Source organism: Mesoplodon bidens (genome assembly GCF_964165515.1).
Source record: "Mesoplodon bidens genome assembly, chromosome: 8".
NCBI lineage: Eukaryota > Metazoa > Chordata > Mammalia > Artiodactyla > Ziphiidae > Mesoplodon > Mesoplodon bidens.
Genome location: NC_138165.1, coordinates 79967518 through 79983600, shown reverse-complemented (window position 1 = coordinate 79983600; position 16083 = coordinate 79967518). Strand labels below are relative to the sequence as shown.

The following is a 16083-nucleotide window of genomic DNA, read 5'->3' as shown; positions in this document are numbered from 1 at the left end:
GCAAACTGGACCACATCATTCTTCAAAGGTCCTTACCCTCAGGATGAAGGCCAACCTTCTTAAAAGGCTTATAAGACCCTTCCTGCCTGGCCCTGGACTATCTTTCCTATCTCATTCCGTCATTCAACAAAGATTTATTGAATGCTTGTTCTATGCCCAGGAGAGAGGATATGGCAGTGTAAGAAGCAGACAGAAGTCTTCACTCTCAAGAAAACTGCACATACATCCTACTGAGGGGGAAGAGATAATAAGCGAACGGGTGGAACATTAGTAATGTCTGAAGGTGATTCATGATGTAGAGAAAAATAAAGCAGAGAGTGGAGTGAGGAGTAGCTGGCGAGGGTGGGTGGAGGCGGCAATTTTAATCAGTCAAGGGCCCCTCTTCCCACCTGCCCTGGCAAGAGAGCAGTGTTAGCACAGAGCCCGCAAGAAGGCGAGGGAAGTTTCTGTGGGGCTCTCTGCAGGAAGTTTTGACCTCGCTGTGGGAACAGCAAGTTCAGAGGGCTGACATCAACACTGACCCTTGCTTCAGTTCCTGGAGCAAGGCTGCCCGCGTGCCCTTCCCTCCCCAGGAAACACACCCCTCCCTTCTAACTCCTCTGCATCCTTCAGGCCTGGCTCATCTGTGCTTCCCATGACAACCCAGAGAACTGAGCCCTTCCCACCGCTGCCCAGAGTGACACTCATGCTTGTACAGCCACCTCTCCTCTGCACTAGACTGTAAGCTCCATGAGGGCAGGAACCACAACTATGCTGTTTCCAAGTAGCTGCAGTACCCAGCACAGAGTCTGGAAATGAATACACACTTGGTACATACTTTCAGAACAAGAGGAATGATAACATTACTGGCAAGCTACATGTTATGGCCCAACTTAGTTAAAATAGGGAGGGCAAGATTCTGCACGCGGCAAGGAAGATCCCGTGTGCCGCAACTAAGACCCGGCACAGAGAAATAGAGAGAGAGAGAGAGAAAGAAAGAAAAAAAGAAATAGAAAAAAATTAAAAAAAAAAATGAGGGCATGAAAGACAGCTTTCCAGGAAGCATGTGCTGACCTCCAGAGGCCTGTCCTCTGCATAGCACTGGCTCCTCATTCCCAAAGAGGAAAGTTACTTGTTATTTGTCAGGGCTGATTTCCTGGGGTCACATACATTAGTGTGCCATGAGATCACCCTGGGTGTGGATTTGATCATTTCCATATTTTCAGGAGACTAACTCACGGATGGCTGTCTCTCTGGGCATAACTCTCCTTCCCATCACATTTATATTACTTTTAAGTGTTAATGATGGATTAACAGTTCGTGGGTCCCCACAAGCAGCCATCATTCCGATGAACACCCACACCCTTTTCCTTTGTTTTGAAATGTGGCTAGAGATAAAGATTCTTCTGGACAAATACATATCCAAGTTTTTGTCATCTCAGCTACATATCTGATTCGCTTCTCAGAGTGAGACCTCCCCTCCCTGTTTCTAGATCAAATGAAAGCGTTTGGTCCAAACAAGAATCAGACAAAGTATTTCAAGCTTTCTAGCTTCCGAAACCACGCATGAATCACTGGGTGGAGTAATAGAAATCAGACAATACTGATTTGAGGGAAATTTCTCTATTATCTCTAAGAGAAGATTTTGTGTTAGGTCGGAGGACAAAAGGCACAGCCAAGACTAGTTCCAATGGCTGGAATTACTTTAACTCCTTATGTGGGGCTCAGATTAAAGAGTGGAGAGTTGAGAGGCTTTGAGAAAAGTCTCTCCAAATCACTTGACCTATAAATCGCTTGATAAAACAATTCTCTTGATTATATGGCTCATCTCCCTAACATTAAGGGGCCATCAATTCTGGCTTGATGGAATGTTTCCAATGAAGGCTCTATAGTCACTGGAATGTGCAGTACTGTTTTTGCTTATTATGATCAAGTATTCTAACAAACACATGATAGTGAAAGGGGGTTTGGGAGATGGGAGGAAAGAAGATTAAATACTTAAAGAGGTTTCTGGGAGGTAGTGGTAAGAGGAGAGAAAGAAAGTTGAAAGCAGGAAAGAAAGCTATGCATTGGGGTGGTTTTTCATTTCACTTTATTCATTTAACTGATATTTATTGAGTGCTACTGTGTGTGTCATACAAACAAACACATGAATAAGCAGAATGATTTTAGATGGTGATAAATCTATGAAGACAATGAAATGGTGACAGGATGGAGTTTGGTGCGGGAGGGGATGGGGTTTGCCTTTGGGTGATCAGGGAAGACCTCGCTAGGGAAGTGACATTTGAGCAGAGAGCTGGGTGACAAGAAGGGGCCAGTCCTGGAAGGATCTATCTTTAGCAGTCAGTGTAGCCTGTATCTGATTATTCGGAGGGGTTCTTTGAAAAGGAAAGCAGAATTCCTGATATCTAGACCTGTTCTGCCCCAGTCTTCTGACCCCATCCCGGACCCTGTGAGGTACCCCTCTGTTTTCTAGATGGTAGAGCCATCATAATCAACTCTTGTAGCCTTAAAGATGGCAGGATAAATAGTAAGAGGGAGTTAAGGCCTCAGGGAGCAGAGGGGAGAAGAAAACACCAAGAAAGGGAAGGAAACCAGGGCAAGTAGAAGAAAGTGGAGACGCCTGAAGCTGTTTCGTTTTTTTCTGTGTACGCTTCAGTGGGAATGATTACGAAACTGATGGAAGGGTGAAATGCTTAGCAGAAAATCAAAACCCATTCCTTCACCTACATTGTATTGTAAATACTTTAATATTATTATGTTCTGCTAAAAACACCTGGAAGCCTTTCTCTTCAGGGAATGAAACAATAAAGATTAATTTGGCAAATCTGATTTGAATTGCACAGAAGCCAGTTGTGTAAGTGCTTGGCATTTTAAAAGTTACCTGACATTTAAAAGGAGATGACTGTTAACGAATTTAAGAGCTAATCTTACGCTCCGACAGACTGAGCCATGGGACCTCCAGGTTTACTATCTTGCTGTAAACATAATGTGATTCACTTGAAAGCCAGAAGAAAAGAGAGCTATCGGCTGTTTACTAATATCCATTTGCACACACATATATAACGTAGTAAAACTAACAGAGGACGCCCATTAAACAAAATACATATCATTTCCTTTCTTATTCTTGGATTACACTATCTGAGCTACAAACTCAAGGAGAAACCCTCTCTCCAATAACTTTTCCTCCGCCTTTCAAGTTGTGTAGTTTGAAGGGTCACCAGCATGGGTTGGCTCTGAAGTCACTGGAACGAACGTCTTACTTTAAGAAGGAAAGGAGATTCTAAATCCAAGCAGCTAGATCTCCACCTACGGGTCCCACAGAGCCACCACAGACACAGATCTGTCGCAGGCAGCTCTTTACTTCTCCCACTCCTTTCTAATTGGGGTTCCCCATCCCGGTAGCTGCGGCTTCGTGGTTCCAAGAAGAGCTATGGTCCCTCATTAAGGAGGCTGCAACACTCTCGCTGTCTGTCTCCCACACAGCTCACAGCTTCATTCTGCCTGAGAGCAAGCTGCCAAGAGTCTCTGGGAACCTGTGGGCAAGCTGAGCTGGAGGAGGAAAACGGAAGGAAGGAGGGCCTCTGTAGCCAAGACCTGAAATACACTACACACCCCACCATTATCTTAATGCATGGAGAGTGGGGTCGGGAGGCCTTTGCTGAAACCCTCATGTGGTCCATCAAGTTGTCACATCAAACCTCTACGCACACAGGGTGTTTGTCCCCTCCTGTGAGCAAACCAAAGGAAAAGAGTCAGACAGTTCTTTGGACCACCGGGCCCCCCTCCTTGGCGAGAGTCTGTCCTTCCACTTTCCCGGAAGGTGAGGCTCCGGGTGGCTCTGGATCCCGGTGGGGATGTAGAAGTCACTGAGGGTGGGGACCAAATCCTAGAGAAGGTCACTCCTGCCTGGCGCTAGGAGCTCAGGGGTCTGGCAAGTTCCCCTGCGCTTGGCCTTCCCAGGCCCTGTTATTTCTTGCTCTTGGCAGTCTGTGGAACTAAAAGTGGGCAGTAGGAATGGGGACATAGGTGGGGCTGAGTGGGGCATGGAACTCTGCTGGACTCCCTACGACTGGGCTTACTGGGGAGGGATCTGAGTGGGCCAGGGGCTCTGTATACACTCTCAGCTCAGGTTGATATGGAGGGGACCCAGCACGTGCAAGGCCAGCCACCTGGCCACCCCCAGTCCCACTCTGAGAACTTCTCTCTGTTTAGGTTTCCCTGGCCTGGAGAAGCAGGAGAACTTTAGTCTTCAGAAGGCCAGATGGAACATCAGGATCTCAATTCAACAACCTGGTCTGCCTGCACAGCCTCTTTCTGAGGAGCAGACGGGACCCCAAACCACAGCGTGGTTCCATCCACCGCAAGTCTGCCCAGTGGTCCATGTGCCTGTCTCCTGCGTTCATCCTGCTCATCTTGGCCACCTGACATCCTGGTCCACTTTTTATGTTCTCAAGGCAATTTGGTGCTGGTGAAATGGGCCGAGTGGACAGTTTTAGGAGGGCTCCACAAGGATGCGTGGTGGAGGTACAGTTTTGTTGGAAACCAGAGAAGAGCTTTTTTGTTCCCCTCCTGTCACGAATTTTAGTCTTCATCCACTTCATCCTCAACTCTATGGGAGGAGATTTTTACATCCTCCTAAACATTTACACATTAGCCCAAAAGCTAGCAAACAGTGGACCAGGAAGAGAAACACAGCAATCTCTAGTCTTAACTTCTATGAGAGGCTCATGTGGTGACTTTTGTCAACTCGTTAAGCTTTCTGTGCCTCAGTTTCTCTACCTCAGTGTTTTTTTTTTTAAATTCTTTTCTTTTTTTTTAAAACCCCACATTTGTTTATTTATTTATTTTTTTGGCTGTCTTGGGTCTTCGTTTCTGTGAGAGGGCTTTCTCTAGTTGTGGCAAGCGGGGGGCCACTCTTCATCGTGGTGTGTGGGCCTCTCACTATCGTGGCCTCTCTTGTTGCAGAGCACAGGCTCCAGGTGCGCAGGCTCAGTAGTTGTGGCTCACGGGCCTAGTTGCTCCGCGGCATGTGGGATCTTCCCAGACCAGGGCTCGAACCTGTGTCCCCTGCATTGGCAGGCAGATTCTCAACCACTGCGCCACCAGGGAAGCCCTACCTCACTACCTCAGTGTTTTCTTCAGGGAACTTTTGAATAATGAAACCCAGGAGACTTAGACTTTAATTCCAAGGCTCCAACTATCCGGAAGTAAATCTTATCTAATTGACATTGTTCTAACTGATATTGTCCTCAGTTTAATTAAGTGCTTTGTTGACACAACAGAATCATTGTTTATCTGGCTTAGCAGAAGCTGGAGGAGAAAAAATTTAAGCCAAAATAGTGACCTCTTCTGCCCCAGGGGAGATAGAAACGAGCTTTTTCTGTGAGGGGGTGTCTGGCTACATTCAGGCCGGAACTCTGCCTGTATTTGAGAGATGACACATCGTATTTTAGACTTAGATGGGGAGATGGGAGGTGGTGGGGTGCAGGGTGGGAAATCTGAACAAGTCCCCAGCTCCTTCTAACCCCAAACTTTAACCCCAAACTGTGTGACTTCCTTGTTACGTTGGCTCTGGTGTGACTTTTCCAATCTGACAACTGAGAGACAGGGAATCTCAACTTGCAAACTGATTTCATTGTAAAAAAAAATGAAATTTTCACTAGAAAAAGAAATGTTACCTGTGGTGCTTTGATTCCCACATGGGCCCATAAAAACTGATCTAACCCATGATTTAGCTGGGCTAAGGAGCTGAACTAGTCCTGGTAATGCTGGAATAGCAGAGGGCTGGAAGAAGAGAAAGATATCCTTTTCTTTTCTGCCCCCTTCCCTTCCATTGCCCGCCTGTCCTCTGACCTCTCACTGTTCCTGGGCAGCCATGTGCTGGGGGAGTTGGGGCGCTGCTGGAGACGGGGTCCTCACTACGAAATTCTCTGCTTCACCCCCGCCCCTCCCCCTCCCCTCAGCCTTCAGCTGTGTTCCCTTAGGGGTAGGGAGAACAATTAAAAAACAATCCACAATGAGATATGAGAAACCCAAAGGAATCTGCAATAGGTAGAATTACATAAAGTAGTGAAACAAAATTCCAGACCGCATGGAGGATATTTGAGGTGCCTGGGCTTGGGGGTTGAGGGTGGGCGGAGTGGAGGAGGGGGGAAACGGTAGGTAGATTGACTTGTAGCCCTTTAAGTTATTCCTGCCATTCAAGCTTCTCCTCTTCTACATCTGCACCCTTAGATTGTATACAAGCTCCGAATTCTGTTTTATAATAGCTTTCAAGCAGAGGGCGAGGGGAGAGAATAGTAATTCCTACTGTAATTTATCAGGATTGCCTAGTGACAACATTGTGCTAATCCTCTTCCATATGTTGTTTCATCTTATCATTGTCATGACCCCATGAGGAAGATATCATTGTCCTTTGTAGGTGAGGAAATTGAGCCTCAGAGAGGTTAAGTAACCTGCCTGAAACCACACAGTCAGTATGGAAGAAGCTGGGATCTAAAAGCAACTTTGTGGGATTCCCAAACCAGTAGGCCTTTTGGCAAGTGCAGGTAGCATGTTAAATGGGGCCCTGTCTGTCATGACATCTGTTTCCTCATCTGTAAATGACAATAACTGTACCTACCTCATAGGGCTGTTTTAAGGATTAAGGGAGATAATTCTAAATCCTGTACATAGAAAACCTCAAAAACATTGGCTGTTATGACCATTTAAAAAGACCCTCTTGATAATGGAGGGATAATTATTGAAGCTTATGATAGGTACATGGAGGTTCATTATACTATTCTCTCTACTTTTGCATGTATTTGAAATTTTCCATAATAAAAATAAAAAAGAAAATCAGGCACATATCATGTGTCTGGTTGGATCTAGTAGCCAACAGATCAATAAATACAGACTTACTGGAATAAATAATAGTTGCAGTGAAAATTCAACAAATAAAAGTCTCGACTTTGTAATTAAAAACAAGTCCCTCTCAGTAAGTTATCCTTAAATGGTCAATGGAGTTTTTGGTTTGACAAAGTAATCCTGTGGGTAAGATTGAGCCAGAAGATGAAGTTTGCTTAGATCTTCAAAAAAACCTTTGAATCAAGTTCCCCAACCAAAGCTATTTACAAAACCAGGGAGAGCAGTGGGTGGGGTGATGGAGGGGCGGGCTGAGGGGGGAGAGCATGGAGCTGGGGACATGCTGTGCCATGCCTTTAGAAATGAGAAACAGGAGGATAGAAGGTGGGGAGGAAAGGGAACTTCTCCAGGTGAGGAGATGCAGATGGTTAATTCTCCCAGGCATCCCTGCTAGGCCCAGTCCCACTTATCAGCCTCCGAAAAGATCTCCAAGCAGGATGCCTAGTGACACATCCAGTCTGCACAAGACCCAAAGCTTCTCAGATACTGAAACACCAAATCATGGCAACCAACAGCAGGAAGTATTCTGAGATGGTGTGAGGTGTTAGAGAAACGGCAGCTGAACTTCTGTATCATTTCACTGGAAAGAAAAGAAGTGCAATCTCCAAATCCTACTTAGAGGCTTTTTCCCATCCAGGACATGGACCTTAATGTCAATAAGAGATTTATTTGTCAAATTTTCTTTTTTTGAGGAGCTACCGTGTGCCAAGAACTGTCCTAAACATGTGAGATGCTAGGGTGAATAAAGCAGAATAAGAAAAAAAAAGTCTGTCTTTAAAGAGTAGTAGCTTCTCTTAGAAAACAGCAAAAAAGTTCAACAAAAGGCAGGGTATGGTTCAGAAGGACACTGAAACAAAAGGCTTCCTTTGTACCTTGCACAAAAACTTAGTGTGTCTACAGGTGTTCTGTTTTTCTCCTGAAAGAAGAAGGCTGAAAGGGGAGATGAACACCATCTGTGAAACCACCAAAGAAACAGATGGGGTAAACACAGGTTTATTCAACCTAAATCCTTAGTGCACTAGAATTACAGGCTACTCTTTGAAGTCCAAAAGAGGTAAATTTAGGACACATAAGATCAAATATGAATTTATACTGTCATAAACTCATGAAACCTGAACTCAAGAGACAGTATAGGTTGAAAGAGAAGTGGCTTTGTGAAATGGGAAAAGGGGACATAATTTTTGTTTAACAGGATTTTTAGGACACTACCAAAGTTCTAATCCCCACAAAGCAAAAAAAACAAAACCCAAGATAAAGCAAGTGAGAAAGGATGTTTGCTTTCCCTAACAAAGGGAGAAAACCGACAATGTCAAAACTCAAAACTCCTGAGACGGTTTCTTATTTTAAACAAAGAGATGCAATGATTCTTGGGGAATCTAATTGAAGTGTGAGCTTCTACTCTGATACTCTTTACTGGCAACCTCTCTGCCCTGACAACTCCATCAACCAGTGGGCTCAGGGCCAGTCTTGTCCCAAGCTTACATAGATGGATCTGAATGGATTAGAGAGTTTCATACTTTGAGATCCAGACTTTTCAGAAAAACAGGTTAATTTGTTGCCTCCCACCCCCACCAAAGTCTAGGATCAGAGGGATAAAATGCTGAAAAGGGGTTGAGATCCTTAGGAGGAGCATTCTGATGGTCTTACCCAATAATCTAATAAAAACCTAATTAATGTTAAATAATTTCAACTAACAGTAGTTAAAAAATAATGGCACTATGGTGTTGACCCTTGTTTCGCTTGCTGTATACTTGTTGTTTACTGTGACTCCTTATCATTTTAAGCTAGACTTGAATAAAACCAGCTCTCCTCATGATTGATTTTTCCTCCTTACAGGGAGAATTTTGAAAAAAAAAAAAAGAAAAACAATGACAAACCAGGAAGACAAAATAAAAACAAAAGACTCAACCCAACATAGTCATAATTTCAAACGAGCATGACAATTTCAAACGAGCATGACTGCACTTTTTTGCAAGCATTATTTGCAAGTCTTTATAGATACAGTATTTTTTGTACATAGTTGCAGTCATAACTGACATCACTTTGATTTCTACTTTTAAAATGAAATCGGTAGTTTGCAATGTGGGGTTGGGCTGGGGTGTGTGTGATTTTCGCCTTCCAGGGGACATTTGGCAAGGACTGGAGACATTTTTTTTTTTTTTTTTGCAGTACGCGGGCCTCTCACTGTTGTGGCCTCTCCCGCTGCGCGGCACAGGCTCCGGACGGGCAGGCTCAGCGGCCATGGCTCACGGGCTCAGCCGCTCCGTGGCATGTGGGATCTTCCCGGCCCGGGGCACGAACCCGTGTCCCCTGCATCGGCAGGCGGACTCTCAACCACTGCGCCACCAGGGAAGCCCTCTGGAGACATTTCTGACTGTCACCAATCGGGGGGTTGTGCTACTGGCATCTAGTGGGTAGAGGCTAGTGATGCTGCTCAACATCCTATTGATACAATGCACAGGAAAGCTCCCCACAACAAAGACTATCTGGCTCAAGACGGCAATGGTGCTGAAGGCGAGAAACCATGTGTTAAACCTTTTGTATTAAATCACAGTATCTAGGATGAACAGGCATCATTTTTTAATGCCTGAATTAACCCCCTCACAATTTAGTCATTTCTCTGGCTGTTTCCAGTTTTTCTCTATTATAGATACTGCTGCAATGGACATCTTCACTCACTTTTTTTCTGCTGAATTATTTCCTTAGGATAAATTCCCAGAAGTCAGAAATACTGAATCAATGGGTATGAATATTTTTTCATGTTTTGCAAGTCATATTGCCATTTTGCTTTACAAGCAGATTGAACCAAATTACAACCCACCAGAAGTGTATAAGTGTACCAGTTTTACCAAAAACTCATCAGTTCTGGGTGTTACCATGAAAAAAAGGTGAGAGGAGGCACACATCTCAAATATAAAATGGTACCTCCAGTTCGCCTCAGTTTGAATTTAAATTGCTACTCAGGATGAATATTGTTTCCACATTTGTTTTCTATTACTATTATTTTTGATATGAATTGTTTATGTCTTTTGCTTATTTTTCTAACTGGTTTCAATGTTTTTCTTTTAAAATTTAATGGGATCTTTACCAAGTGTAGATAGTAATGCTGCTGTAGTTAATTCAATTATAATTATTTTTCTTTTTTTTTAAGTTTACCTCCTCCCTCCCCCACTCAGAATAGATATGTTAACACTTCCTGCTAGACTTTTCATTTACAATTTTAATACTCTTTTGAGGTGCTGGTCACTTCACCCAACCTTTCACCTCTATCTACATAGAGAGGCCCTGGGGAAAAGGAAAGGCTTCTCTAGTGATTGATGTCAGCCACCGAGGTTAAGAGCAGTGCTCGGTCTCTGACTGTATCCCCGGAACTAATTTCCCTTAATCAAATGAAACTCCTTAAGAGGAGCCACAGGGCAGAAAAGAAAATATATGTGAAGGAGAATACCAAATTCTGTGAGGAGTTTGAAGGACCTGCGTTAAAAAAAAAAGAAGGGCACCATACCTTTAGGAGTTCAGAACTGGCAATGCTCCACATACTGCTATTAATATGCAAAAAATGCCTTCATAAATACTTGATTCTGTTCACAGTGGGGAGGCAGTTCATTTGAAAGAGGAAATGGGAGCTTGGAGTTGAGACATGTCTGCTTGTCTTCTTTTTTTTTTTTTTTTTTTTTTTTTGCGGTACGCGGGCCTCTCACTGCTGTGGCCTTTCCCGTTGCGGAGCACAGGCTCCGGACGCGCAGGCTCAGCGGCCATGGCTCACGGGCCCAGCCGCTCTGCAGCATGTGGGATCCTCCCGGACCGGGGCACGAACCTGTGTCCCCTGCATCGGCAGGCGGACTCTCCACCACTGCGCCACCAGGGAAGCCCTCGTTTTCTTTTTTTTTTTTTTATTTCTCTTTTCATCTCCACATTTCCCCTTGTAGGTTTCTTCCCCCTCCTCCAACTCCTAGGAAGTTGTTGATGTCAGTGACTACGCATTTCTATTTATGGATTTACCGCTGAGGCCCTGATTCTCGGCCAGGTGCGGAAGAGGTGCCTCAGGCGCGAGTCCCACGGTCTGCCATCCTGTGTCGGGGGGCGGGAGCCCTCCTCCTCCTCCCTGCTCACGCCCGCAGCGCCGACCTCCGCTTCGGAAACGCACAGCGGAGGTTTTAAAATCCAACCAGTAGCGGGCACCAGAGGCGGCCTCCAGAACCCAGTAAATCCCGGAAGCCAGTCACGTCTGCAAAGCGCTGTCTGGCTTTCTTTCTCACCCGCCCGTCAGAAATGGGTTTCCAAATCGAGGTATGTGACTTCTCGATAAAGCATGATGATAACAACATATCCCACCTTTGGGTTTTTTGTTTTTGTTTTTTCCCTCGCAGCTAGCACACTGATAAAAAAGTAAAGGTATTTTGTGTGACCGAACTCCTAATATGGTCAGACCCCAGTGAAGGGAGGGAGGGGGTGAGTCGGGGGTGGCGGGGGGCATTAATGGAAAGGAAAAAAGAGCAGAAACTGCTGATGCTGATAAAGATCAATTTTGTGTGATATCCTAGCCTGCTTCAGAGTTGGAGGGCCACAGTGGAAGGAATCCACTGAGTGTGCCAGTGGCCCATCAGGGTACGTAAACGAAATCTGCTGGGCAGAAATTTGTTTCTGAATCCTTCCAGATGATTTACAGTAAACATGAAATTAGTCATTTACGTGGAATAGGTTGAGGAAGTAGGGAAAACTGAAGTCAGTGATTAATCTAGTGAAGAGCCGTTAGCCTCAAGAAGTAAGGGGGAGGGGGAGGCAGGGGGGACACCGACCCCTCCCCGACCCCACCCCCCTTTCTCTGTGTTTGGGGGCTGGTGGGGCTTCCTATACGTTTCCTCAGATGGCTTTGCTTTGGGGGCTACTACAAAAGGAAATAAGACTACTGCGACTTGAATAAACCAACTGGTGGGAACAGCCCTCCTCCTTTCACGAGGGAGGCACAGGCAATGACCCAAGGGAGCTGGTTTGCCACGGCTGCATTTTGGGGTACGCGAGCCTCTCACTGTTGTGGCCTCTCCCGTTGCGGAGCACGGGCTCCGGACGCGCAGGCTCAGCGGCCATGGCTCATGGGCCCAGCCGCTCCGCGGCATGCGGGATTTTTCAGGACCAGAGCACGAACCCGTGTCCCCTGCATCGGCAGGCGGACTCTCAACCACTGCGCCACCAGGGAAGCCCTGAGCCACTTTTTTATTGCAGGTGATATGAGGTCTCCTGGAATGCAACCACGGGGCTGTGTGAATTTGGAGAGTTTAGGGTATATGAGGTATTTGAAAGGCCTTTGCAGTTGTGGAATTATCGAACGTCAGCACATTTTCCTCAGTCACAGACTCTCTTGAAAAAGAAAACCTTCTAGATCCCTTATAAAGGGTGTCTTCAAAGCAGGCACGTAAAACAAAAACAAAAACATGCAAATGTTGGTTCTGTGGTTCCTCAGTAGCGGTAAGGGTCGACTGGGTTGTGTTTCAGTGCAGGGGAGGCCTGACCCGGGCCCAGGGTCCTAACAGGGAGAGCTCAGGTTCTTCCTCAGAACTGGCTAGGCACACACAGGAAAACAAAGCTACCTTTATTATTACTGTTTTTTTAATGAGTGTGAGGGAAGAGGAGCAAGTCAGGAAGTTGGAGATAAGGGAGAAACAGAGACTATGCGGGTGCCACCCCCAGTCCCACCACCCTGCTGTCGCCCAGCAGGGGGAGACCTGAGAGAGCCCTGGGCTGTGGGGCTTCCGCCCCAGCTTCTCCGAGACCCGGGAAGCTCTAGGAATTCCCCTGAGTTGTCTCTCTAGAGTGAATCTGAGGACAGTGCCAGCCTCAAAGCTTCAACTGAAGGAACAAATTTATAAATATTTGCGAACTTATGTCCTTTAACCACTAATGGATATTCTCTCTCTCTTTTTTTTTTAAATTGGGCTCCTTTTACGTATCTGACATGGGCAAATGTTAAATCAACTTTGTTACATATTTTTTTAAAAAAATTAATTTATTTATTTTTGGCTGTGTTGGGTCTTCGTTTCTGTGCGAGGGTTTTCCCTAGTTGTGGCGAGCGGGGGCCACTCTTCATCGCGATGCGCGGGCCTCTCACTATCGCGGCCTCTCTTGTGGCGGAGCACAGGCTCCAGATGCGCAGGCTCAGTAGTTGTGGCTCACGGGCCTCGTTGCTCCGCGGCATGTGGGATCTTCCCAGACCAGGGCTCGAATCCGTGTCCCCTGCATTAGCAGGCAGATTCTCAACCACTGCGCCATCAGGAAAGCCCGGTATTCTTAATCTATTCAGATAAAGCATTTTTTCCCTTTCTTCACAGTGCCCTTGCATTTTTTTCTTGATTGCTATTTTTTCCTCCCTATTAGGAATGAGAATTGGAGTAGAAAAATGGGCCCATTGGCACAAAGTCTTAGTGCCTACTGCCTCGATGGAGGATGCCTTTCTGTGTTTCCTTGTTCCCTTTTTGACTTTGCAGAAGTCGGGGAAGGGCCTATTCAGCTTATTTGCGCACACAAAGAGCCAGACAAAACAGTCCAAGTTGAGTTAAGACATTCCAAGTCTATGAGTTAAGGAACATTTGTGATTTTATAGTCTACTTGTCTCATTTAATTGATGAGGCAAATGAGGCCCAGAGAGGTGAAGAATCTCACCCAAGGTCACACAGCAAGTAGGGACAACAACCCCAAAGTCCAGTATCATGCTCATGCAGAGTCAGTACTGTACCTGCTTCTCTGGCTTTTGGGTCAAAGGTGAGGTTTCATTAAGATTCATGTGAAGATCAGTTCTGGATTCAGTGTTTGCTATGATGAAAATCAGAGAGAAAAGGGTCAAGGTTGTCAGACCTAGGTCTCATGAATTTTTATATATACCATACCTGTACATACCTAGCTCATATGTGTAAGATTGGAAACATACACATGCCTATGGCATTCATATTTACTCACCAAATAACACATGTAACCTCTACAGGCACAGTCTAAGTGCCACGTTAAATATAGTGTTGAAACTTTATATTCAAATTTCTTTTTTCTTGTTTTGGTTGCTCTTTAAAAGAACAAAGTACATTCTTTGTGCTACTAAAATTCAGATAAAGCTGAAATTAAGAAGGAAATATTGATGGAAAAAAATCTGCTGATCCTGTTGAATATAAATTTTGTATGATCCTACTTCACTGAGGTAGGAAAATGCTTCTGCAACCTTCCAGATAGAGAGATCAGAGACTTCCCTTTTCCCTCATGTTGTGGAAGGGCAACAGGAGAAGTGAAACATGAAGCAAACAAAGACGGAGGCCAAAAGGGGGCTGATGGGAGGGGACTAATGGAAATCATAGCGCTCACCCTGAAGCAGGCACTACACAGACACCGATATGTGGTTGGCGTGTAATCTGCACGACTCTCCTCCATGGTTGTGTTATCATACTCTCTATAGGTGTGGAAGCTGAGGCTCGAAAGATAAAGTAACCCACCCAAGGATGTACAACTAGTGAGGTTTTGAGTAAGGATTTGAGTCCAAGACTGCCTCACTCAAACCTCATGCTGCAAAGGGATAGGATTGATTTTGTTTTCCTTTTTTTCCCCTAAGAAAGTAAATTTAATGTTTATAAAGGAATGTTTATTTGAGGGACAGATTTAGCTAAGTGCATGGCTCCCCTGACAAGGATTTTAGTCTCTTGTGTGGGACCAGTGTCCAACAAAAAGTTCTTTACATGCTTGCTACTCCTAAGTAGCTCTGTTAAGAGCCTGGCCATATGTGATGCTGTATCTTTGCCTCTTTGACCTAAAGCCTCTACTCATTCCTTGTGGGCTGACCTTCCCTTTTCTGTTGTGTCTCAGCTGTTCTCATCTATCTTGTTTGAAAATGGCTTCTGCACAGATTTAAAACATTTCTTATTTAAGACAGCTGGGGAAACTGAGGCCCAGAGAGTGATTTCATGTGACTGACTCAAGGCCATACCTTGAAAGAGCACAAGCCCAGAACCTGAACCCAGACCTCCTGACTTAGCCTCTCCTACCCTCCCCTCCACCTCACACTGCCTCCTGTTAACCTCACTTGGTCTTGCCACATCACAGCTGCTTGGCCCGGATCCATCCTCTGCACAAATCCAGCCTAACAGAATTGTGTTGCGATGAGGTTCACTTCACTGTGGCTTGGAAGGAACCATGGGTCTCTTAGAAATGAAACTTATAAATTCTAATGCATAAGGAAAGTTCTTGCAACACCAGGAGAATGAATCAGTCAGCCAGAGTTCAAGAAATGTAAACACATTTTTAGATAGGAGACTGAAAAATTGCTTAAGACTTCTCCATTTCTTGGGTCAAGACCCTGGTAATTTACGGAGGTCCGAGCTGTCAAGGAGGAGACACAACTCAAACTGCATTCCTGGGAGATAAAGCAATGGGGGTGGTAAAACTTTCTCCCTGAACCATGTGGCAGAATCTACCCCTCTTATCAAGTTGAAGAAACTGACCCATCATCAACCAATGCAGGCAACTGGCTGTGAACACAGGCCTAGTTCTTTCCCATTATTCCGGAGCTGGTGTGTACATTCACAGACTACAGACAGCACAACTTCCAGGCCTGCCTGAAACTGGGAGCTCAGAGTCTTTCTGTGATGAACATTTCTGCCACGAAAGAGATAAACAGAAAACACATTCTTTCCCTGGCCGCCCACCATCAGGCCTGAGTAGATTTTCAAACGCTAGCATTAATCTAGCCACAGGCTTTTAGCAAGGAGATAGCATTCCCACCAGATAATCAGGCGGTTTCAGAGATGACCCTTACTAGATGGGGTCTCATCCCAAACCTCTTCTGCCTTCTTCAAATCATGGGATCCTTCAGCAAACACTCAAAACTTGAAAAGCAGGAAAGAGCATCTGATGCTAGCATGGAATATGGGTGCCTTAAAATTTCCTTCTATTTCAGCCTATGTCGGTCGTGTTTAATTCCCAAGTTGTTTATTGTTTTAAATAAAAATGAAACATAGACATATTTATTCCCATTGTTTCAGAATATTTATTTCCCTTGGTATAGGACGCTCATCTGATATCAAAATAGAGACTGAACTCCAGAAAGTCACCTTATCAGGCACAGTGGACCACCTGATTCCTTCCTAGATGCGTGTCAGGGCTTGTGAGAGAACATCAGACCTGCAGGCTCCAAAGTGGCCAAACATTTGGTAGGTACAAGGGCAG

The 16083-nt window shown here is 45.1% G+C and overlaps 1 protein-coding gene across 1 annotated transcript in view; it reads right to left on the bottom strand.

Moving 5' to 3' along the window:
* The window catches only part of KIAA2012, a gene marked incomplete at its 3' end in the record, with an annotated part of 124556 nt that overhangs the window by 48769 nt on the left and 59704 nt on the right, over positions 1–16083 (bottom strand). The window contains 1 exon segment of the mRNA XM_081241611.1: positions 13616–13692. Coding sequence (XP_081097737.1) covers positions 13616–13692 — 77 coding nt within the window.